Here is a 16,906-nt window from a genome sequence, read left to right as displayed (position 1 = left end):
CATTGGCACACGTGTCAATGGTTGTTTATTTGTGTCCTGTAATTGGTTCACCGCAAGCCCAAAGCCAGCTGGGAAAAAGCCGACCGACTGTATTGTTAAGAGCACCGGATATGTTCCAAACGAACGAGTGCAATGTCAGCAGCTTGGGACTTGTGTTGGCTAAACAGGCCAGCAGGGGCCAATCTTGACCAAAGCTGGTGCATGCTGGTGCACTCTCAACAAAGTCAGACAAGATTTGGACCTGGCTTCATCCCATGTGAAAACACTGCCACGTCTCTTGGATAAATATCTGCCAATTAGTAGTGTCAGGCTTCGCTTGGAGACAAGCTGTGTGCCTGCCTGCGTGGCTGCCTGGCTGCCTGCCTGCCTGCCTGCCTGCGTGCCTGCCTGCCTGCAGGGAAGAGAGTGATGGCCTGGCCTTATGTATTGTGAAAGCTTTTTTCTTCTCCTTTTCCTTCCAAAGGTGTCCTCCTGTTCATCGTGATAATTGCTCCATTTCAAGCAAGTAGTGAAGCAAAATAGGATCTGAAGAGATTTCAGAAAAATGGTCAACACAATTAGTCAGACACATTTTCAATGAAAGGCAAACACATTTCCAACGCTTTTTCCTCAAACATACTACGTACAAATTGTCAACGCAAAAACGTAACGAGTATAAAGGAGTAGAAAATACTGCAGTGGTGAGACATTTGTGCTCCCCAAGACCTAACAATAGATTGCACAAAGAAGCGTCAAAGTGGAGTGAACGTGCGTAGATGCTTGACTGGAAGGATTTGTCTGGCGCTAGCACTTAGCACAGGCATGCAACACTGTCACCGTTGAGCATGTTGATGGATCAGTCAGTCGCTGCAGTAACTCACTGCAATATCAACTTGGGCAATCAAACGGAGCACTAAGCCTTTTGGACCCTTTAAAGCCCACCCATTTTCAACCCAAAGCTAACATGTTGTACTAACATACAACAAATAGCGGTCAGCCTTCACATAGGCTCCTCCTGCGTGATGAAAGTTACGGGGCCGGCCGGGTCAATGAAAGTGAAATACGGCTCGAAATTTTCCTCGGCATCGTTGGCATTTTTTTGCTAGCTAGCTCCTGAAATAACCAAGACTCAATAGATTGAACAAACAGTTCATAAAAGTCACTTTGTTTAGTTAATAACTTTGAAAGGCATGACATTTGTGCTGATCCCCTACGCTAGCGGGAACAAACAGTACTAAGAGAATGACTCGCTCACGCTTGATTTCCAAGACTAATTACTGTGAAGGGCTTTTCATCTTGAATTCTAATGACATTGTCTGTCAAAATTGCAGCGTGAGGGATGATGAGAGAGAGAGAGAGAGAGAGAGAGAGAGAGAGGAAATGGAGCAGATACGTAGACACTACCATCCATCCATCCATCCCCCAAATTAGAATGGAGCGACATCATGAGCAATAAAGCCGCAACTAAACATCCGCTGATGGAAACATTTCTCATCGGGTTTAATCCTACAAATCCTACAAACAGGGCGGAGGATCCTTTTACCATGACCGTATGAGTCGAATCCATCATCTTTCTAATGACGTTAGCAAAGCGCCCGCAAGTGTGACAGAAAAGGGTCCTTCCATTCCAATCGTGAAAAAGTCAGCTGCGCTGTAGCGGCCCCTTCTCGTTGTGACTTATGAAAAGCGATCCCGTCCTTGATATGCCCCAAGAGGCTTACGTGAGAGATCCAGTTGCGGTGAAAGGCCTCCGTTCCAAGTCGTCACCTTGGTGCCGACACGATGTTGTCTGGCTCGCATTCCAAATGCTACGATGTACGTACGTCGCTCGTGTACAGTTTGACTTATTTATAAATCGTGTGAAATGACGCTAAAACTACTCACTGCCTTCATTTGAGTCTGATACAATAAGATGGGATTCATAAAGCCTTTCCACGTTGGTCTTGAGTCTCTAAAAGTACGTTTGTTATCATTTCAAATCTTTCCTCATGATGGACATCGTAAACGGCAAGCGAGCTAAGTCGACGGGCAGCGAGAGATATGAGGCGTCGGATTCTCCTTTCTAGTGCTCCGTCCCTCCGTCCGTCCGTCGTGTGAAGTTGTGAACGTGACATTGTAGAGTTGACGTGGAAATGACATTGAAGTGGTGAAATGTCTGAGCAGTAAACAGCTGCAGGAGCTGATGGATGGCGGGGATTGATGAGCTGCTAACCAAGCCCTCATTTGGCGCTCCCCTTACGTACTATGTAACAGCCGTGGCCTCTGTCAATTCCTGCTTTGGAGGTCAAGCATGTCAGAGAACCCCAATCAAGAACATCCACTATCCTTAATTTCCGAACAGAAATTCACATTCGGTAGGTCGGTGCGCCGGTTGATTGGTTGATTGATTCGATTGATTGATGCCGGAAATGTATTGAATGCCGGAAATGTATTAAATATCAGATCAGATGTCTCAGGATTGCTATGATATGTTGGGATGGATGGATGGACTGAATTGAATTGATTCGATTCATGGATGAGTTCTCAATTCCTGGCTTTTGTGCCATGATCCTGAACAGAACGAGCCAAATGAATGAAAAGTCATTCACTCACTCACTCACTCACTCACTCACTCACTCACTCACTCACTCACTCACTCACTCACTCACTCACTCACTCACTCACTCACTCACTCACTCACTCACTCACTCACTCACTCACTCACTCACTCACTCACTCACCTTTGCATTCAACCTTGTTCATTGCAGTCCCCAACAATGTTCAGACTGTGTTGCGTACTGTTTATGTTGCTTTACTAACTATTTTGACAGTGGCGTATGAAAAATAACAATTTACAGAGATGACACCCCAAATGTTCCAATTTACTCACGTCATCTGAAATCACTCATTTTAGAGAACATATTCATCCAGATGTAGAAACTTGGCAAAAGTGACAAGATCAACTGTATTTGTTTTTGATTTGCTAAAGAGATATCAAGAAAATGACAATTGTTGTCTTATTAGTAGTAGGCAAATACATAAAGCATACTAATTAACGTGTAGAAATATTTGAGTGAAGTGTAATTCCTTTCTCTCTTTAGATATACATACGTATATATATATATATATATATATATATATATATATATATACACGTATATATTTTTAAAAACTGTTCTTTTCATTTGTTCTTTAATGAGACAAAGCAGGCTACATCAGGGGAAAAAAACCCAACATCTTTTTTCTTATAACAACTGCACTCTTACATATATTTGACTTTCACATACTCGCTTTGTAGAACAGCACACAACTCAATATAAGCGATGGCTTTTTCATGGTGAAAAGGTTGATGAGATTCCTACTTGTTGCATCAAGCTGGATATTTTTGTAATCCGGTACTGCCCTGCTCCGGCTTACCTAAATTGGCCTTTGACCTGTGACCTTCCCGGGGGCAACGGAATTCACAACACAAGTATTCATTTTCCCAAAGGAGGTCAAGCCTGGAGCTTTGCATTTGAGGAACATGCTTCTTTTTTCCATTCTTAAAGTACTACAAATGTTTTCTATTTTGTCACATATTACAAAACTGAAAAGAGTCTGCTATGTACAGCCCAGAGTGTTCCGACATGGAAACCGCAGCTTCCTGATGTTGAAGCTTTTCTGGCTCATTGACCCGTCCGTGCTGACTAAATCAACGAATCATGCAATTTGGAAAATGACATCTTGTTAGGTTTTTTTTTTTTTAGAAATGTAGTTGCGGTTGGTCAGTCGGCAAAGTGTTCCTTTGCGCCCGGGTGGTCCGTCCATCACGTTATTTCTCGCGGCAGTTTGGAGGAATTGCCTGCCCTATTGGCTTCAGTCTGCAACACATCCGGCACTTTTGAGATGGAACCGAAGCGGGACGGTCCGTGACCGAGAGAGCGAGCTCATACCGGCCGATCGACGGCGTACTGGCAGGGGCTGAGGTTTGACACGCTGTTCTGCACGCTGGGATATGTGAAGTTGGTGTGTTGCTTGGCCTTGAGTCGCAGACTGGCCAGACTGGAGTTGCAGGTGTCTCTGTACATGTAGGGGCTGGCCGTGCCGGCGTACGGGCACGTGGCCGCCGCCGCCGCCGCCGCTGCCGCCGCCGCCGCCGAGTTGAGCGCCGTGGGGCTGTTGAGGCTGTTGAGGTTTCCCAAGTTGTTGAGGCCCGTTCCAGGAACACCAGGCACTGGCGAGGGCACCATGCCGGACGCCATGTTCATTGAGGGCATGGAGCTCGGGGGAGAGAACATGGGTTGGGATGACAGGGGGCTTACGTTCATGGAGTTAAAGAAGGGGAAGCTCTTGGCAGAGAGTTGGCCGCCGGCTAAACTCTTGCCGGCCCAGTTGTTGTACGAGTAACCGGCGTACATATCGTCGTAGGGTTGCACCAGTCCGTTAAACTGGGCGCCAAAGCCGTTCTTGCACAATTCGGCCTGTTGGTTCCTCTCGCGCTTTCTCCACTTGGCACGTCGGTTCTTGAACCATACCTGCAGAAACCAAAATGAGACAAATCTTAAGCGGCCGAATGCGCCTTCAAGTTGATTGCGCTCGGGGACGGTGGTTGCGGCGAGTGCAACATCAGGGCTGAACAAATGAGCGAGGCGTCCCATTTCCAAAGTGCTCGGAGCTCTGCAGTTTGACTTTCTGGAAATAGACGGACTTGCGTGACATGGTAACTTCTCCTATTATGATGTTATCGTAGTAACCAAAGACTGTTGACATCAATATGAGCGAGCGTAAAGCTGATGACTTTTCCATCTCACTCAGTGAGGGAAAGCCCCGCGAGAGGACACGAGCCAGCCGGCCAGCCGGCCAGCCAGCCAGCCAGCCAGCCGGCCGGCCGGCCAGCCAGCCAGCCAGCCGCTCAATCGTTGGAGTGACTTCAAGGCCATGCTGTTTGAAGGTTTACCCAAAGGGCTCAAGGTCAAGCGTTAGGTGCAGCGTCTCTGCCGACGTTCGGCTCATTGCAAGCAAATCAGACATTAGGAATGGTTCTGGATGCTAGACTCCCGCCCGTTGCAGCTGATCTGACTTTGAAGCGGTCCAGGTCATTGCACGTCCAGTCTAGGTGAAAACTAGGAACGGGCGTTTGACCGAATGTCCTTAATACGAGCATGTTCATCCATGATTCTGAATAAAGACATTCGAAGCAATCGAATCGATGGAGTTGATCGAATCAGCCGAAACGGCGGCGGCGGGCGCGTACCCACCCTGACCCGTGCCTCAGTGAGATTGGTCCATACGGCAATCTCCTCTCTCGTGCTCATGTCGGGGTAGCGGTTCCTCTGAAAGGTGGCCTCCAGCTCCTGAAGCTGCTGGCTGGTGAAGTGCGTCCTTTGCCTGCGCTGCTTCTTCTTCAGCGAGCCGTCATCGGTACTGGATTCATCCAGCTGGTTCTGCTGGGATTTCTCTGTGTCTAAAGGCACAGACGACGTACAGTAAAGATCAGCCGTTGCATTACTGGAATGACCAAACATTTGTGTCTTTTGGTCAAGGTAGAAATTGACGTCAGGGTTTGCCAGGGTTTGTCCAAGGTCGCAAATGTTTGCCAAATGCTCGACAGACATTTTGTGATTTTTTCATTTCTCGCAAGTAAACTTTGAACATGTTGAAAGTTCCCTTCCACTTCATGGCAGCTTCCATTACATTTGGAGATGTGCTGAGCTTGTGAGCAGTACAGTGAGTGTGGGGGACCACACGTCTGTCTGTCTGTCTGTCTGTCTGTCTGTCTGTCTGTCTGTCTGTCCGCCCGCCCTCTCGCCCGCCCGCCCGCCCGCCATTCCATGTTATGTCTGCCAGGAAGGACTCTGGCAGATTTGGCTGCGGCTGCAATGAGGACCTCACAGAAAGAAGTGAAATGAGTTGGCCAGCTAATCCGGCGGCTCAGGCTTTTGTGACTGGGGCAGGTTGGGCTCTGTTTGGTGAGGGTTTAACTCTCTGGGAGCGCTTGGAAATCATCAGCAGGGTTTAAAAAGACACTCCGCAGGGCCACCAGCAAAACCAATAAGAGCCAAGCTGAGGCTGTTATCTGCCAGTAAACTGACACTGGCTAAGCTGTCACTTAAGGCCAAAGTGGAAAACACAATACAGAGGAAAGGGCAGGCCTTTTGAGAGCAACGCGCTTCCTAACAATGGGAGCAATCTGACTGATAATGTGCTGACAAACCCGATTTTTTCCAGGTCAGCTTCGCCCAGCCCAGCCCAGCCCAGCCCAGCCCAGCGGCTTATTATGCCAGGCTTTTAAACAAATAACCCGGCTCATGTCATCTTCTGATTGAAAATGTACCCTCGCAATATGCGGGGAAGTAGAACACATATTTTGATCAGTCATTTCAGGCCATTCACCTGGAGAAAGAGAGAGAGAGAAAAAAAAAAAGCCAAATCCATTTGGTGTCTGCCCTGCAGGAAACTAGACAAACTCCTTTTACTAAGCTTATGAACAATAATTTCTCAGGGTGTTTAGGAGAACATTCATTCAATTTACAGTAGACGTCATTTTATTCGGGAAGCAGATCATGCATCCAGTCACTTTTAATTTTTCTTTATGAAGAAAAAAATGACCCTATTCAGCCTTCATGTTGAATTTCCATCCTTGCAAATGAAGCATACGGTGCTAAAAAGATCTGCTTGTATTTATTCCCTTTGTGCGACTTTTCTCAAACGAACGAAGGCTAAAATAAACAGTTGTTGGCCCTGCACTGTGTAGCTCCCTCCCTCCCTCCCTCCGTCAGCCCGCCCAGAATAGTTTGACTTTGACACTTAGTTAGGGCGTCAAAGCATGCATAGTCGCCGCCGTCAGCAAATGCATGATCCGAATCAGCCATTTCAAATCATAAAAGACGAGGCTCGCATTTATCTATGTAGATGTCCGTTTAACAATAAGTGGTTGTATTTTTTTTTTTTTTACAGGTGCTAATATATACGCAATTTGGCTTTGTGCAATTTATACCAACGTGGCCTGCGCGTGATTAGTTGTGAAGGATACATACGGTAGTTATTCATTTATTATCATCCTCTGAACTGCTTATTGGCGCGAGGAGGGTCGCTGATCTGTTTCCGTATATGCCGTCTAAATATTGACAGAAATGATTCGATTTGTCACGTTCATCTTCGACGTGATACATTTGATAATGCAGCAATGGTTTGCTCCCCCCAGTCAGGCTAAGCAATTGGGTATATTTTGCTTTTAACACAACGGCTCGAAAAAAAAATACACGACCATACCTGGATTAGTTGTTTCATCCTGCCAAGAATTTTGTTTTCATTTGATTCGGTTAACAATAACACTGGATGAAACGGAAGAGCGCGAGTGTGCACGGCGCTGACTCTCCGCCGGGGCGGCCGGACGGGCGGGCGGCCGGCCGGCCGGCCGGCGGGCGGGCGGGCGGGCGGGGATGTTTTGCGACCCATGCAACTGTATATTCAGCGTAGATGGAAAAAGCGAGCGCTTATCCTCTTAAGCATCATCCGAACATGCCACAAATTACTGACAAGAGTGTCTAATTATTGAGGATTACAGGATATCTGATTGGATCATGCATTTCATTCTTCATGCATTCACAAGCAAGTGCGCTTTCATTTACATATACCAAATGAGGCGCTAAAATGACCGGTGGCTGGATTTTTAAATAATAATCATCGAATCCAGGTTATGCGGGACAGAGATGTCTGAACTAGACCACTGAATAATAACTTCAAATGAATAATTCAACGCTATGCAATTAATTGAAAGCGGTCGTGTGAAGACACACTGGGGAATAAGGGAAATTAGCCCACGCAGACAGACAGACAGACAGACAGACAGAGAAGAATTTGCCATTCATTGAAGAAACGTATGTTGTCATTTCATTGCCGTTTTAGTGCGACTGTATTCTCAAATAATTATGAACAAAACCAACAGTGCTTGTGCTGTTTTAGTGGCGCAACCAGCTCGTCACCTCTCCTCGGATAATTGAAGCATAAATATTGTAGATGACGTGAGGCCCAGCCAAGTCTTTTACCCAACCAAAGCGTATAAAAACATCCATCCATCCATCCATCCATCCATCAACACATCTGACGTAGTGTTATTTTGAATGAGCCCTTCGATATGTAGATCATTTTCTTTTTCAATTTTTCCATTTAGCATATTGACGATAACATACAGAGAAATAAATACTTTGATGCTCGTCGTTCATGCAAATAATAGCGAGCGCTGGTTCGGCACTTACCGCTGCTCTCCTGGCCTTTGCATCCCTGGTCGTGCTGCGGAGTTCCGGAGTCGGAGAGCGACAGTGCCGGGCTGCGGGCGTCACTATCCGTCAGGAGGTTAAAATCCATAACCAGGCTCTGCACACATCGGAGAAGCAAAAGACACGTTCAACGCTGATCGCTGTCAAAACGAACAGATTATTTTTTATTTTTTTTCTCACATCACCAAGGTCCACTATCCGTCGCAATTTTTCATATTCCCATTTCCATGCATCCTTTAAACGAATTGCTTATTGACAACCTAATTAGGAAACGCGTGAAAACACAAATGTTGATTTAAAAAAATTCCAAAGTTCAATGCAGAAAATTGCAATTTGTTCATTCATTCATTCATTGTTCTTTTTCAATATTTATTAAATATATTCTATATTTCTGTTCTTATTATTATTATTATTGTTATCATTATGATCACTTTCATTATTATTATTATATTGTTGTTGTCATTGTTGATATTATCAAACCCTTATTATCATCATCATCATCATCATCATCACTCCCATTATTATTATTTTATTATTATTATTATTATTATTATTATTATTATTATTATTATTATTATTATATGTTGAAGTTGAATTGACCTGAAGCCATTCGTTATGTTCAATTTTCCACTCCCACTTTGTGAGCTGATCGAGGCCTGCCATAAAATGGCTATTTTAGGCTCGAGAGGAAAAGCAATATTTATTGCTGTTGCATTTGCAGGCCAAGTGGCAAGCTGATGAGACGAGGCCCCAAAATAGCAAACGGTTTATTTTATTTACTGCAGAGCAGTTAACACCTCCAATCCGTAGGCTTTGGGTGGGATGGATAGAAAATATGTTGGAATATGAAGTGTAACGTGTGATGCCTGGAGTGCAAAGTTTGGAATGCCGCATACCTTTTTGTAAGACGACACTAAGTCCTGACAGAACATACAGGCGGTGGGGGGAGTCCACCTAAATGCAACCTTGTGTCATCATTTAGGCAATATTCTCTAGGAAGTCATTCAAGCTTTCAAAAGGTGATAATCCATCCTTTATCCATCCTTGCATGTTTTGAGATTGCATTTACTAGACATTTGGATCCGGGCAGCCTCCATGCAGCGACGAGTGTTGGTGCTGTTACAGCTTTCGTACTGAGAAGTAGCACATTTAGATTTTCAGGAAAGGCTGAAGTGTATTTGCCTCCACGCATGCATGGCGCTCGCTCGCTCGCTCAGCTTCACCTAGCTCTGCTGGTGTGCAGCAGAACTTAGAGTTCAGAATTGTTGTGCGTCTTTGCCATAAGCATCACATCATGTGAAAATATCAAGGCATTTGAAGCTATAAAAGCTTGCTTTAAGCGCTTTTAAGAGCCCCGACCCCGTTAGGGGTTTTCCAAACTCATCCACTTTCTTTTGTGTACTGGGGCACAGTCACGTCCCAATAGAAAAGCGTTCCCGCAATTAAAGGTTGCTGCCGACGAGGTGTATCCCAATACTTATGTCCGTGTGTGGCTTGATCAAACAAGCAAAGAGGCAATCTTCCAAGGGAGGGTGAGCCCTCCCTGCCTCCCTGTCGCCCTGCCTCCCTGCCTGCCTGCCTCCCTGCCTCCCTGCCTGCCTGCCTGCCTCCCTCCCTGCCTCCCTGTCTCCCTGCCTCCCTGTCTCCCTGTCTCCCTGCCTCCCTTCTCTCATTCAAGGAGGATCAACTCAGGATCAGTGCTATAGATATTTCATGGCTCAGCTCCCTTTGAACATCATTCCACAATATGTATCCTTTACATTCTAACCGGATGACCCTCCCTCCCTCCCTCCCTCCCTCCCTCCCTCCCTCCCTCCCTCCCTCCCTCCCTCCCTATGTTTAGAACTGAACTGACTTTCACGCGTATCCGGTTGTGGGGGACCCCCACACGCCTTGCAAATGAGATGTGGCAACTCAAGATTTGGCCCCAGTTATTGCTTGGAACTTGTTGTTAATTGTTGTTTTTCAACGAAATCCCATACGAACGACATGATTGTGATCAAGCAGCTTCCAAAGGGCTTTACTTTTTACATGTAAGTTCACGTGACAAAGTTCATTTCGGAATGACCATCCAACATGTCCCAAGGACAAGAATCTTACTATGTTGGAGACACTTGAATGAAATCACATGGAACCTCTGCATCCTTGCTGATGGACGTATGAGAAGTTCCGAAACTATACTTTCAAAATGTTGGCTCTGTAATCTCTCAGCCTGACATCATTTATATTTCCCTTAGCGATATGCTTTCAGACTTAACGCGTCTTTACCGAAGCAAGAAAAAAAATCTTGAAAGACTCTTATTCCATCTGCGCCTAAATCGTTTTGATGCGACCGCTGATGGATTGTCACGAAATGGGAGAAAACCCATTTTAAGGCAAAAGTGAGCGGACGATACAATCCCATTCATCGTACATGAACACAAACTCACGGTAATAGTCTGCTATATCATTTCCACAGACTACTGTACAATAATATGTCTGAAATGTGAAAGAGCGCATGCAAACCTAAAGTGGAGATTTGGATGCCAGTCAATGGCATCTGTTTTCCATTGAGCGTCCGTGAGAATGATCATTGCCTTTCACCTCAACATTTGCTTTTCAAAGCCCTGGGCTAAAAGGCCTTTCTTGGGAAAGAACATTCGGGGCTTTATACATAAGGTCATAAACTGAGAGAGCTGATCTTTGTAAGCGCACTGCCTTGGATTATTGACACTGATAGAGAATTGGGAGGTTAAAGTCGATTTGGCGCTCACTATACTCCAATTGTTCACGTGCATGTGAATAATGGATGCAAATGATCCTATTCATGTCCTTTAAAGTATCATTCATTAGCAGACTGATAGTGTAACCCTAATGAAACATGCAGCTGGTTCCCATCACACGGACCAAGTGGGAAAAGGCTGACAAAATGTCAAATTATAAAAGATAGTCCTCAGATCAGCTTCCTGCTTTGAGTACGTCCTCTGTGACCAAACTAAAGCTTGAGTCCACAAATGAGTCCCTTTTGGTGGAGTCAGGCGGGCGGGCAGGCAGGCAGGCAGATAGGCAGGCAGGCAGGCAGATAGGCAAGCAGGCAGGCAGGCAGGCAGGCAGGCAGACAGACAGACAGACAGACAGACAGACAGACAGACAGACAGACAGACAGAAATGCAGCAGGCCCATTTGCGAGTGAGCAAGGTCTATTTTTTTGGGGGGGTCTGGAATACGATGGTAAGACAATCCAGAAGGGTGATATATGTCTGACAGTGATGGATGGCCAGACAGACTGGTGTCAATGTGGTGCTGAGAGGCCCAGCGGCTTGGCATGCAGGCAGGCAGGCAGGCAGGGAGGGAGGAAGGGCCTTTGGGTGCTGCAAGGGAGGGAGGCAGGCAGGCAGGCAGGCAGGCAGGCATTTTGTCCAGAACAAGGTGTCAGCACCCTGATGCCCCCTCCCTCCCTCCCTCCCTTCCATCATTCCTGCCTCCACACACAACAGGGGTGCCACTTGACAATATTTCCAAAATCAAGATCCTTCTACACCCCCCGCTAATGACCAACAAGCTGCCGCATAGGCTAATAGGGTGTGTGATCTAAGAACAAACTCAAATGTGCAAGTCACTTGGGAGGTTAATGACAAATATATATATATATATATATATATATATATATATATATATATATATATATATATATATATATATATATATATATATATATATATATATATATATATATATATATATATATATATATATATATATATATATATATATATATAATTATGAGTGAATTTGTTTTGATGCTGCAGGCATGTTTGACTGGCTGAATATTCCATTTGCAGTGGCTGTGCAGATTAGCATAAGCAGTATCCCAGCAACACAGTTCTCATTATTAAGTATAGTAGATCTGAGGATGATGACAATGATAAGAGTAATAAAAGATAATAAAGGATGTAAAAATCCTCTCATTTTTGGGGAGATTGCCGGGTCCATCTGGTGGTTCGTTGTGCAGACGCTTCACATTTGCACGGACAGCAGCTATCAGGGCGGGAATTATTCACAAACGCGTAGAGAATTAATTCTAGGGATTAAGAGTTGATTAAGATGTGTGTCACTTTGCTGTCTGAGAACTTATTAAGGGCCTCCTTGAAGAGGCGGCAGATGGAATTTCGGTCCACTGTTTGTAGATGTTAATTCGTGCCCTCCAATAAGAGTCATTTGCATATGATTGGGGGAGGGAGGGAGAGAGGGAGAGAGAGGGAGAGACAGGGAGAGAGAGGGAGAGAGGAGGCCGAGACCCGCACAATCAAACACCAACTAACTAACAGCGCACGTCTGGATGAATTGTTTACGATGACCAGACTATTTATTATAGTTTGTCACAAATATACGTAAATCGGTATTTGTTACTTTACATGTGGACATTTCTGAGAAAACCGAGTTATTCTTAACATTTGAACACATCCAGTCTGCTTGTACGGGGGCACCAAATTCCTTTACAGGGTTTGAATTGTAAAATCTTGACTTGTTTTAGCCATTTCGCATTGATCGAACAACGAGGGAGAAAAAGATTTCCGACTACGAATCTATAATGAAACGTTATTTTTGATGGTGTAATTTAAAATAATAATGCCGAGAGACGGGACTACAATAATAGACTGCTTGTACTATTGATTTAAATGACTCCTATTATAAATGATTTGTATATTTATTTTCACATGAATTCCTCTTGAACGCTCTTACTTCGGGCCGTCTCCCACCCAAAAATCACAAAAAGGAATATAGCACTGGCCAAACATTTATCGAAATGAACATTGCTGTGCATGTGTCGTTGCTGGAAGGTGCGTGGCTGCAATATTGGAAAGTAGTTTTTATTTTTATTTTATCTTCTTTCTTGCTTTCGTTCTTTCGTTCGTTCTTTCGTTCTTTCTTTCAAGATTAAATTAAATTGGAAATAAAAATCTCAACATCAACACACTGAATATATATCGGGTAGTGGACGATGAAACAATACCGAATTTGCTAAGATCTTTTCCATATACGTATATATTTATAGTATTTTTTTTTCTATTTTAATCAAACTCTAAATAAAAACAAGGTAAAGACATATTTAAAAAAATATTTACACTAACGGAATAGTTCTGTGTAAAGCGATAGTGAACTTCTACTTGTTTATTGCCGTGCGGCTGTGTGTGTGTGTGTGGGGGGGGGGGGTCGGGTCGGGAGGGGGCTTATGGAGTGTCTCTTGTGGCCCTGCAACCACCTGCCACCTATCAATTTTGGACCTCAAAATATTTTGCACATACTTTTCTGCAGCCTCACATATTTATTTTACAGTCATAAAATGATTCCAATGAATTTCCGCAATTAATTGGAAGCACTTGATTTTCAAGTGCAAGAACAATTTACTATGAAGTTTGATACACGGCAACAACAGACAAAAAAATGCTAGGAAAAATCTGTTAATTTGCTTTTATTGTGGATTTTTTTTTTTCCGTGTTAGAATCTTCACTAAAGCCAGATCATCTGTCAAATCGAAGGCGCAAAAGCCAGATCATCTGTCAAATCGGAAGCGCAAATGCGGCTTTTAGGAAAACGTGATAGCGGAAAACGTTCCCGGCCGGCGGCAAACAGGGTGGGCAGGAAAAAAAAGTGCGGTTGCGAGCACTTACATCCAATCCCGGTCTGGTTCAATTAATCCGTCGAGAATAAGGCAAAGAGCTTTGCTGCGGCCGCTGGCTGTCCTGGCTTCAGGTGTGACGGTGACATGGACAAAAAGTTGTCAAAAAGTCCCAAAATCATGCAGTCGGCGGGTGCGTGCGTGCGTGCGTGCGTGCGTTGGGTCGCTTTCTTTCCTAGCAGTTGCTCGTCCCCTCTTGCGCTGGCTGTCATGTAGACTGCAAGAAGAGTGCGGCTTGATCCCCCCCCACACACAATGTAAGGGTGGGGAGAGGGCGGGGTGGGGTGGGGGTGGGGGGTGTCTGCTCTCATGCTAAATATTGTGTGACAGACAGCCAGGCAGGTCCACCAAAGGACGGCCCCCATATCGCGCTACGCTCTCTCACTCGGACAGCACACACACGTTTTCCAACCTGTCTCACTGACGCAGCATTGCCACAATGTAACACGAATCTGTACGAGAAAATGACGTGCTTTGGACTCTGCACAACAAGACTGGCACGCCGCGCCGCGCCGAGCCGCGCCGCGCCGCGCCGAGCCGCACCGCGCCCGCTGCGCCGCGCCGCACCCGCCGCGCCGCGCCGCGCCCGCAGCGCCGTCCAAATCCCAGGAGATTCATGTCTCCAAAATTGGATTGGGGAAGAGAGGGCTGTTGAGCCCATCATGCAATGGATGACAGTAGTCACCCAAAAAAGTGTGGAATCAGATGGTGCAAGTGGACATCTTGGTTTTGGGATGTTGCCTTCCCAATTTGCATCTGTTTTTAGGTGTACTTTGTTTAGTTTAGTCACATTCCGCGACTTTGCTGTCTTAGGTAGAATCCAGTTGTCATAGTTGTATCACGGTTCTCATGAAGAGCAGGGGTCCCGGAGGCTATCACTGCCTGAAGTCGCTTGGGATCGGCTCCAGAATAGGCCGTTTAGATAACGGATGGGTTTCAAGCATTTATTGGGTAGAGCTTTCATTTACGTTGATGTGCAATCCATTTGAATTGGATCATATTTAGTGGCCTATTCCATATGTCAGGCTGGGTGAGTATGGCATGGTGGCGTTAGAGTCCCGCTACATCCAGGGGGAAAAAAAAAAAGAAGCAATGAATCATACATGTTTATCAGAGTATTAACAGATTCTTAACACAGCTGTGGGGGCTCCAGATATGACACTGTACACAATGTCAACGTTTGTTATCTTTCAGTGACCTTTACTAATGTTGTTCGAGCGGCGGGGCTTGCAAAATCTCCTGCCTGCCAGAGTTGGTTAGAAAAGTGACGGACGCAAACAATGACGCAGGTGTATTTGTTTCAAACACCTGCTTTGGAAAAGGAGCTGAGCTGCATGCCGCCACTGATAAACGCATTTGTGATTAGAGCAATGCCAACCAAGCGTGCAGCTGACAAAATGGAACCGAAAACAGAAATGGAAGGGGGAAAAAAAAAAAAAAGTCTTTCCATTTCTGAGCTGCAACATGTTTCACTTCAAGTGGTTGCTTGCTCAAAGTCACAATTTAGGTTGGAAAATAGGACTACTAGCTTTGTGACAGAATAACTTGGAAGTGGGGCAAATAAAGGAATATCTGATCTTAGAAGCAGTATTACAACCATGAAGGAGCGGACTTCAAGCGGAATCATCAACCCATGACGCACATCCATTTTCCTCATGCAGACTGTAGAGTTCTTATTGATTTCGAACTGCTACGCTCGAATGTGGGGAAGATAATGGATATACTTGGAGACAAATGAGGAAAATGACAAATCCAACAGGTGCGCAAGCATTTTGGATCAAGTCAACAGGGGTCGGATTCCTCACGCTGCTGTGTATCCTTGTGAGTCCCGAACGACCGCTGGAATAGACAGCCCCCATGACCGTCAAAAACATCCATTTGACAAGAGGGATTAGTCTGAACCAAGAAAAGGCGCAAAGGGTATACTGTAAGGCACAATACGCTCTTCATTCAATCTTGAGATAGATAGATAGATAGATAGATAGATAGATGGATAGATGGATAGATGGATAGATGGATAGATAGATAGATAGATAGATAGATAGATAGATAGATAGATAGATAGATAGATAGATAGATAGATAGATAGATAGATAGATAGATAGATAGATAGATAGATAGATAGATAGATAGATAGATAGATAGATAGAAAGAAAGAAATATATCAATTAGCACCTGCATTTATAGATGTTAAAAACAAACGACATGTTTTGTCGAAAAAAATCGCCTCTGACAATGCTTGTTAGTGTACTGCATATAAAAAAAAAAATCTAATTAGTCTGATAAACCGCTGAAAGCATATTGCTTCATGTCCACGAGCCAGAGGCTGAAACACACTATATTTGTTTATGGGGTAAACTTGAGGCTGATATCATATAAGATATTAGGACTATGATAAGGCTTGTTTTATTTGGAAATGTGTCTTTTGTTTTGCATTCACCACACAGTCTGGTAAATTGCATAAACAAAAATAAAGACTACAGACTATATTTGAGTTAAAATAAAATAGGGGCCAAACTAGTGGTGGCTAAGTTACAAGGTGGCAATGTTTCCTGTCACTTAACTCATATGTTCAATGTGGGAACTTGTTATGCTCTATAGAGTCGCACAAAAATAAAAAGAATTACATGGCATTTGTTAGCGACCCACCCAAAATAGGTCCACCACCCACTTTCGGGTCCCAACCCGACCAGTTAAGAATCACGTCCACCATACACGAATGTTTTTGAAAATACAACCAAAGCTTAGATGTCACAAAGAAATACAAAATGAACTATGTATCAATGATCGTTTTTGACTTAATCACACAAAAAAGTATATTCATCATTCAAGTCAGTGAAGCCTGAAATTGCAAGGGCAAATGTTGTGTACTATTTTAAATTGATCTGATAATACTTTATCAAACTGCAATTCATATAGTCACGTTTTATGCGCAATTTCTAAACTAATTGTGAGGGGAATTTTCCTCTGAGGAAATCCGCGTCCGTAAAGGTAGTCGCTGGGGAAGATGACGTCACCTCCGCTCTACAGC

The 16,906-nt window shown here is 44.5% G+C and overlaps 1 protein-coding gene across 2 annotated transcripts; it reads right to left on the bottom strand.

The window, feature by feature from the left end:
* Positions 1-2,766: 2,766 nt before the first annotated feature.
* Positions 2,767-14,112, bottom strand: pitx3 (paired-like homeodomain 3). Of its 2 annotated transcripts, none has more exons than XM_088384071.1 (4): positions 13,868-14,112; positions 8,196-8,356; positions 5,196-5,401; positions 2,767-4,472 (listed from the first exon to the last, which is right to left on the bottom strand). In XM_088384071.1, exons 2-4 carry the CDS (start codon positions 8,302-8,304, stop codon positions 3,885-3,887), a joined length of 903 nt encoding a protein of 300 aa, XP_088240197.1. In that variant the 5' UTR covers positions 8,305-8,356; positions 13,868-14,112; the 3' UTR covers positions 2,767-3,884. The 2 variants fall into 2 exon arrangements, with proteins under 2 accessions (XP_088240197.1, XP_088240196.1); XM_088384070.1 differs by having other exon boundaries at positions 2,768-4,472; positions 8,196-8,313.
* Positions 14,113-16,906: the final 2,794 nt, after the last annotated feature.

Source organism: Syngnathus floridae, chromosome 9 (assembly GCF_059516105.1).
Source record: "Syngnathus floridae isolate MCC-2025c chromosome 9, RoL_Sflo_1.0, whole genome shotgun sequence".
Lineage (NCBI taxonomy): Eukaryota > Metazoa > Chordata > Actinopteri > Syngnathiformes > Syngnathidae > Syngnathus > Syngnathus floridae.
The sequence above is the reverse complement of the archived record's forward strand: the minus strand, read 5'-3'. Positions and strand labels throughout refer to the sequence as shown.

Coding starts and splice junctions, on each gene's coding strand:
- pitx3 (XM_088384071.1), bottom strand. CDS start 8,304: ATGGATTTTAACCTCCTGACGGATAGTGACGCCCGCAGCCCGGCACTG. Junction 5,402..8,195: donor CAAAGGCCAGGAGAGCAGCG/GTAAGTGCCGAA, acceptor CTGTGCCTTTAG/ACACAGAGAAATCCCAGCAG. Junction 4,473..5,195: donor TCACTGAGGCACGGGTCAGG/GTGGGTACGCGC, acceptor TGGTTTCTGCAG/GTATGGTTCAAGAACCGACG.